The sequence below is a fragment of the Perkinsus marinus genome (genome assembly GCF_000006405.1).
Source record: "Perkinsus marinus ATCC 50983 genomic scaffold scf_1104296944404, whole genome shotgun sequence".
Lineage (NCBI taxonomy): Eukaryota > Perkinsozoa > Perkinsida > Perkinsidae > Perkinsus > Perkinsus marinus.
This window is the reverse complement of record NW_003211409.1, coordinates 288,753-296,766: the sequence shown is the minus strand read 5'-3', so window position 1 is coordinate 296,766 and position 8,014 is coordinate 288,753. Positions and strand designations below refer to the sequence as shown.

The 8,014-nt window shown below is 46.8% G+C and overlaps 4 protein-coding genes across 4 annotated transcripts in view; 1 reads left to right on the top strand and 3 right to left on the bottom strand.

The window, feature by feature from the left end:
* The window catches only part of Pmar_PMAR001101 (hypothetical protein), a gene marked incomplete at both ends in the record, with an annotated part of 1,969 nt that extends 738 nt beyond the window's left edge, over positions 1-1,231 (bottom strand). Inside the window, 4 exons of the mRNA XM_002780463.1 lie at positions 110-227; positions 474-523; positions 770-878; positions 1,102-1,231. Coding sequence (XP_002780509.1) covers positions 110-227; positions 474-523; positions 770-878; positions 1,102-1,231 — 407 coding nt within the window. The remainder of the gene's footprint in view (positions 1-109; positions 228-473; positions 524-769; positions 879-1,101) is intronic.
* Positions 1,232-1,872: 641 nt separating this feature from the next.
* Pmar_PMAR001100 (conserved hypothetical protein) lies at positions 1,873-3,363 on the bottom strand (the record flags this gene model as incomplete). The annotated part of the gene is made up of 1 exon (XM_002780462.1): positions 1,873-3,363. The coding sequence occupies exon 1, from the start codon at positions 3,334-3,336 to the stop codon at positions 1,873-1,875; it is 1,464 nt and encodes a 487-aa protein (XP_002780508.1). The 5' UTR covers positions 3,337-3,363.
* A 1,787-nt stretch (positions 3,364-5,150) lies between these two features.
* Pmar_PMAR001099 (conserved hypothetical protein) lies at positions 5,151-6,614 on the bottom strand (the record flags this gene model as incomplete). The annotated part of the gene is made up of 1 exon (XM_002780461.1): positions 5,151-6,614. One exon carries the CDS (start codon positions 6,612-6,614, stop codon positions 5,151-5,153), a length of 1,464 nt encoding a protein of 487 aa, XP_002780507.1.
* Positions 6,615-7,539: 925 nt separating this feature from the next.
* Pmar_PMAR001098 (hypothetical protein) overlaps positions 7,540-8,014 on the top strand; it is a gene marked incomplete at both ends in the record, with an annotated part of 654 nt that continues 179 nt past the window's right edge. Inside the window, one exon of the mRNA XM_002780460.1 lies at positions 7,540-7,929. Coding sequence (XP_002780506.1) covers positions 7,540-7,929 — 390 coding nt within the window. The remainder of the gene's footprint in view (positions 7,930-8,014) is intronic.

Below are 8,014 nucleotides of genomic sequence, written 5' to 3'. Positions count from 1 at the left end.
GTGTGAATCCAAAACTGGTACCTGTATAATATCAGGTCTCTCCGCACCTGGTAATCTACAGTCGCGCTCTCAATGAAAGATAACTAACGTTCTCCAAACGTAAGCCTACATGATGTTCCATGTACGGTAGGTCATGGAGAGGTCCGTAGGCACACCTAGGATGGCCAGAGGTAGATAAAACACCCAACTGACAGTCTGCTGTAGATATCCTTGTCGAAGTGCCGTACCTGTATAACGTCACAGACACAGCATGAAGCACTCTGTATGAAGTACTAAAGTTGAAGTGTTCGCTGCTGTGATGGTTTGCATGGCCCATGGCCCAGATGAATCCAATCTCATGGGAAACTCGATGGAACCAATAGTAGCACAACTCGATCAATGAACCCAATACCATAACTCTCATCCAATATGGAGCCCCTATAGAAAAAAAGAGATCTCCATCACAGGAAATTTAGACTCGTCAAAGTGCTCACATGCGAGATCAAGGTTGTAAAGAGCGTAGTTGTCGTATAGATAGTCGTATCTGACACTCGAAAGTCTACCACCATTCCATGAAGCGTCTATCCCGACAACACTGTCGAACTGCCTCGCATTTCACCTGACAATTCTTAGCGTAGCACAAGCCTCGTCATCAACTCTAACACGTTATACCACACCTCTTTGAAGTCAAACGAAATGTTCTGTAAGGGACGTACGCTATAGTGTGCATCATTCGAGGGCAAAGATGGACACACATAATGATTGCACTTCCTCTAGGGTATTAGCCTACACGTAAACTCTGAAAGGGAACCTCTCATAAATCATGATGCTCAAAAGGACGTCCATTGCCCCAGCTGCTACGGAGGACCAGGAATCAGCAGCCTCGTAGTAACTGAGATCTGGATATAGGACCCTCCGTGCGTCAAACACATACCCCGATTCTGGTATCCAATCTTCCTCGTTCGTGGACGTAAAACGCCTCCTGTGGAACGACAATACTATGAACTCGACGGCGATGAGGATGAGGAACAATGGAATGGATCCTTCGATGTAATTGTAGTATACCAACTCTCCTACCATAAAGCCATATGCAATTCATCGGGCAGCACATGGGGGCCTCACCGGTGCTCAGCGAAATGACTTTTCTTGGGACGAGATACTCAGAGAAAGCCAAGGCGATCAATACAGCGCCAACACAGACACTAGCTTCCCACCTAGGAAGGCGCTGAATGAACTTGTTGTCATTCACCATTATAAACCACTAACTTTACAAATCACATGCATATCGTCATAACAGAAAGTATCTTCACAGTCGACCTTCGTTATTACTGTGCCGTATCTCAACACTAAGCCCGAGATCGAGCCGTAACCAACGGCTCGTATGATGATTCTCAGGTCGAAAGGTGAAGTCTACACCACCCACACAAATTCCCCCATCCTAATTAACACTTGAGTCACCGAGACACCTCAGCAGCCCGACCGAGTCATCACTATCGTTGTGGGGAGCAAACTACCCAGGCGACCCTCCTATTAAGGAGAGATGCCTCATCTCTAGACAACGCGCTTGACAGCATGTTCAACATAGAGACCAAGACATTCGGTATATAAGAATACCGTAGCCCAGGGATTAAGTGCTCAGATGCTCCAGGCATGGTCGGACAGGTAACACATAGTCCTACCACTCTGGATAGCATCTTCAGTTCGCTTCCTTCGCAGGCATTACCCTGTTCAGGTTCCGACGGTGATATCTCAGCCGAGAACCTCCAATGAGGTTGGTCTCAGCACCCGTGCGAACTCTAGAGTATAAGACATTATACAATGATATAATTCATATCGAGTTTAGGGTCGATAATATCAATTGAATGAGTACAGGAAAAGAGCATCATTTTGAACTCATTTGGCGATTTCAACATCGCAAGCAGTAGCATGTCTCTTGGACCAGAAATATAATACTGTAGCCAGGATCATAAAAACCGCCTGGAAAGAAAGTTGAAAGATCCACAGTATCTTATAGACAGTGCGAAGATCGATTTGAAACCAAGTAAACATGATGAGGGAAAGGATAGTTGACAGGATGTATGCAGTAAGATTGTTGAACATGACTATGATAGCATAACAGCCAGAGTTGACATTACCTTCCTCTTTCATATGCTTGTTAACGACACGACCCGTCTCCGCGCTGACGAAGGCGTTGATGAAATGATAACCAAGGTAGTATAGGATGAAACCAATACACATCGGGAGGATACGAGGATACCAAACCATCAGCGTTAGGGCCAGGATACACCAGAGGCCCAGACTGCCCACAGTAACGTGTTGATGGTGATATGCAACCTTCAGTATTCGAGGCACTGCTACAGACAAGGCACTAATGGTAGCAATAAGTTGCGCAATAGCATACACTGTTCCATTATAGTTTTCCTCGGTACCCTCTTCCACCATCATCATATCGTACAGTGAAGCTTCATAACCATCGATAAGACCGTAGGCGCAATTGCCGAATATCCACCAGAACAGAATAAGAACATAAACCTTATCCTCATAAGCCCACTTCATAGCCTTCCACACCTCCTTAGGCCTAGGAGCTTTGTCGCGCTTGACACCCGTGAGGAAAAGCGCTATGATAGCCGCAACAATAACCGAAGCAGCCGAAACCCACATGAGAGAGGTTTGACTCATGTGACAAGCATTGATCATAACATCACCTACTATACCAGATATCATATGGGAAAAGACATGAGACGCCAGGTTCATCGACGTTAGTTTCTGATAATTCTCCTTGGGCACAACATGGAAGAGATAGCCATAGAAGATTTCCTCGGCCGCGGTACCAAAGGCGTATGTACATTGCATAATCTGCATGTCAAGCAAACTATTACCAAACAGCAACAGAAATCTGGTAGCTAAACGACCCATTGCTCCAAGAATGAGTGCCAGTTTGTAGCCAACAAACTCAGATAGGCAACCACCGACTAAAAGAAAGGGGATGCATGCGTAAGTGGACCAAGGGTAAATCTGAGAGTTGATCTGATCATCTGTAAAACCTTTGACCTCCCTGAGATAGGTCGTCAAGTGGGGCTCGGATGGTATAAATGCCAAGAAGGTAGTGAAGCTACAACATAGCGCAGCCTCGTACCAGAATGGCTTGTAACCATCCGGACCTGTTTTGACCTCCCAATCACCATGCCATAGACGTGCCCAAATTGTCTTCTCGGTCTCCTTGTCTTCGAGACACTTTGGAGGGAAATTAGTGCCGTCTTCTACATCTAGTCTCTGTTCTATGATAGGTTCTTCTAGACTCCCGGACGTTCCATTGAGCGAGGAAGACGCGCTGCTTGAAGTGTGACGAGATTTCATACTCTTACCAAACAAACAACAGTGACTAACGGAAAAAACTCCTCGTAATTCACTTCTCCACCAAACCCAGCGCGACAGTCCGACAACGCTATGCCGAGATACGCGTCACAAGTCCTGTCCCCGCATTTCGGTTCACATGGGAGGCGAATCCTTTTTGCTGTCTAGTTTTGTGCATTGAGACCAGCCTTTTATGAACAGCCTATAGCTCTGAGCAGGTTATCCCGGTGTATCAAGCATAATGTGTATGTGGTCCTAGAGGGTGAAAATCCCCGAATGTCATTCCCGTTAGACGTATAAAGATGCAGTTCGCATCTGATCACCAAATAGATTCATCGAATGGCGCGATTCAGACTGCATTTCCCTTGAAGGTTATCTTGACACATTGCAGAGCCCTGTGTCGCTCTGAGCAAGATGGATTCCGTCGGGCGGGGCAACTATGCCATTCCAAGATTTGCCTGACCAACTGGGCGGGGCAACTATGCCATCCTAAGACATGTCTCAATAACCTTGCGGGGCAACTATGCCATCCTAAGATATGCTTGACCAACTGGTCGGGGCAACTATGACATCCTAAGACATGTCTCAATAACCTTGCGGGGCAACTATGCCATCCTATGCCTGACCAACTGGGCGGGCCAACTATGCCATCCTAAGACATGTCTCAGTAACCTTGCGGGGCAACTATGCCATCCTAAGACATGTCTTAGTAACCTTGCGGGGCACCTATGCCATCCTAAGACATGCCTTAGTAACCTTGCGGGGCATCTATGCCATCCTAAGACATGGCTTACTAGCTGGCAAGAGCAACTATACCGCCGTAAGGTGTGCCTCAGTAAAGCCGATATCGCAAGCACACGAAGTGGCATGCAAAACTTGACCCGCATTGATATTAGGCAGGTTGTCCAGGTAAAGCCTATTTCGAAAGCCTACTAGAAACGTATGGAAAACTCTTGTTAAAAGTGATGCAAAAAGGGCGGCTCGTTTCAAAGCCGTTGGCTACCTATACAAGAACTTTCTAACCCTCAAGAGCCTCTCATAAAAACCGAAGTTGGAAGACAAATCAAAAATGCCGCGCTGAGAATCGAGCGTGCCTGAAAAACGTTTCGGAGGCGTCACAAAGGGAGAATACCCCGAAGTGCAACTCAACTCATTCCAAATATCCGACACGAGCTGGATTTTTAGAAACTACGCTAATCCGTGATCGGAGCGAGTTGTGTGGCGATTCAGGATTTTCGCTTCCAAAAATTTTGAGTCTCCTATTGAGAAACTTTTGAAACATGCCCTTGATGCCGAACGCTAATGTCTCGCACATCGGATGCCCAAGTACTTAACCGCCCCCCCCCCCCTGATTAACACTGGGTAGCTGAGATGCTGCAACGTCTCGACCGAGTTATCACAAGCGTCGAATTAGAGCAGACAACCGAAGCTCCTCTCATCCAGAGGGCCCACCTCTAGCCACCGCATTCCGAGGAAACGGCTAACATAGAGACCGAGGCACACGGTATACTAATAGAATACCGTAGCTAAGGCATGAAATGCTCACTGAGCACTGCTCAGATGCTCCGGATGTGGTCGGACATACAGAATACGCAGTTCCCCAACACCGGTTAGCATCTTTAGTTCGCTCCCTTCGCAGGTATTACCCTGATCAGGTTCCGACGGTGATATCTCAGCCGAGATCCTCGAATGAGGTTGGTCTCAGCACCCGTGCGAACTTAGTTCTTGTGGTGATAGACAGAAAAGATTATACAATACTCAATGTTGTAGAATAAGTCGTATGTATTATGTAGAGAATACAAACTCTGGGGGCCTCACTACTTGTTGCCTTTCACATCACCGGGTGTAGAAGGTCTCTTGGAAAGGAAAAATAGCAGTACGGCCAGACTCATGAACACTGTCTGGAAGGACAGCTGAAAAGTCCACAGTATCTTATAGACAGTGCGAAGATCGATTTGGAACCAAGTAAACATGATGAGGGAAAGGATAGTTGACAGGATGTATGCAGTAAGATTGTTGAACATGACTATGATAGCATAACAGCCAGAGTTGACATTATCTTCCTCTTTCATATGCTTGTTAACGACACGACCCGTCTCCGCGCTGACGAAGGCGTTGATAAAATGATAACCAAGGTAGTATAGGATGAAACCAATACACATCGGGAGGATACGAGGATACCAAACCATCAGTGTTAGGGCCAGAATACACCAGAGGCCTAGACTGCCCACAGTCAGATGCTGGTGAGTGTATGCAATTTTGAATATCCAAGGCACCGCTACAGACAAGGCACTAATGGTAGCAATAAGCTGCGCAATAGCATACACTGTTCCGTTATAGTTCTCCTCGGTACCCTCTTCCACCATCATCATATCGTAAAGGGACATTTCATAGCCGTCGATAAGACCGTAGGCGCAATTGCCGAATATCCACCAGAACAGAATAAGAACATAAACCTTATCCTCATAAGCCCACTTCATAGTCTTCCACACTTCCTTAGGCCTAGGAGCCTTGTCGCGGTTGACACTTGTTAGAAAGAAAGTAGTTACAGTAGCAACGAGAACAGAGACGGCTGAGAACCACTGAAGGGATGTGTAGCTCATGTGCCCAGCATTGAGCATGACATCACCTATTATCCCAGACAACATATGCGATAGAACGTATGCAGCCAGATTTATGGATGTCAGTTTCTGATACTTCTCACTAGGAACGATGTGGAATAGATAACCATAGAAGATCTTCTCAGCCGCAGTACCAAAAGCGTATGTACACTGCATAATTTGCATTTCGAATACAGTGGTACCAAACAGCAAGAGTATTCTCGTGGTTAAACGCCCCATCGCTCCCAGAATGAGCATAAACTTGTAGCCGATGAACTCGGAAAGGAGTCCACCAATCAACAGGAAGGGTATGCATGCGTAAGTGGACCAAGGGTAAATCTGTGAGTTGATCTGATCATCTGTAAAGCCCTTGGTCTCCCTGAGGTAGGTCGTCAGGTGGGGCTCTGACGGCTTGAACGCCAGGAAAAAAGTAAATGTACAACACAGAGTGGCCTCATACCAAAAAGGCTTGTATCCATCTGGACCGACAGGGACCTTCCAACCGCCTTGCCACAAGCGACTCCACCAAGTCCTGTTTTCCCCTTTATTCTCGAGAGGCTTCAAACTAGAGCTGCCACCGTCCTCCACATCCGAAGGTTCACCTATGATGGGCTGCTCCAAGGTATCAAGCTTGCCGGTATTAGCCGAAGACACGTTACTCGAAGCGCGACGAGCTCTCATACTCAAAAGGAATCAAACAAGTTGACTGCAAGGGCTATGACGTTCGGATTCTGCACAATCCCTGTCCCTGGGTCACCTTGTGGTAGAACACAGAGAAGAGACAATTCGCACATTGGTCATCCCTGCAATCAGCAAAACATTGGCAATCGACTGTCTGCTTAACTACTCCGCTCATGATGCTGCCTTTTACTGGGACAGATTCGAGTGTAGCATCAACCGTCCTAAGATAGCAGTGCCTGCGCCGCAACATACCTGGAATGCCTAACGAAAGAATGGTAATTCTAAAAGATAACGGTTGAGAATATATGTAACGATAACCAACAAGCATCTCCTGGTTGATATACTGCAACAAATTGCTGATATCCAAGATTTGTCAGAAGAATTCCGTCGGAATGTATCGGACTGTGATGAACGTGGCGACTATACCATGTGCAGCACAATGTAAAGAGCAAGTTTCAATCGGCCCCTCAGAGTGGAATCCTAAGTCATTGTATGACGCGCTGCTTAATAGGACACTCGTGGTGGATGGACCCGTGTGGAAGGCATCTGCGGAAGAAAGCTTGACAGCCAGATCCGTTGGCAAAACCGCCTATACCCCTCCTGTCACCCTTTTGTGCACGCGTGCAGAGCGGTGTACGCGTCACACTTGAATATACATCGTCTCGACGCACAATGACGGGTTATGAATCATGCGATTCACAATGCAAGACTATAGGGATGGACATCCATGATGGAGGGAGAGATGGTTTGAGACCCCAAATGACTAGGCTTTTGATAACATGTTCGGAGTCGGGCAAGATTAGCTCGATGAGAATGACATCATCCATAACGATTGCCGGAGTGTCAAAATGAAGCGATCTTACGCCTGCATCGGCTTCAGTTGATAATTTTTCTGCCAGTTCTAGCTTTCCATCAGTTGTGGCAAATGCCCGATACCATTGAACAGCTTGACGACTCTAATATGACTCAGAAGAACATTCAGAGGCTCGAGGATGACCGTGACGCTTTGTTGAAGAAGCGTTTCTGGTGGGAGGCCTTGAAGTGCTGCTCCTTCACATTTTTACTCACTTTCAAGCCCTCCGAGCCCCACATCTCAACTTACCTCCGCGAAGTTAAGCATTTCACTGACGTTGACATCTACACACAGATCTACCCTTGGTGGACTTATTCCACTCTGGTATTGGTATTCGTCTCCGCGTTTTTGGCTGAATTCGTCGGCTACAAGCTCTCACTGATTCTTGGCGCGTGTGGAAGGGTGGCGACCAGGTTTTTATTACTGTTTGGGACGGAACTCTGGCACATGCAGATGATGCAGGTATTTTACGCTTTGGGAACAACGGCAGAAATCGTGTTCTATGCTTACATATTCCACATAGTCACGCGTGACGATTACCAGAAAC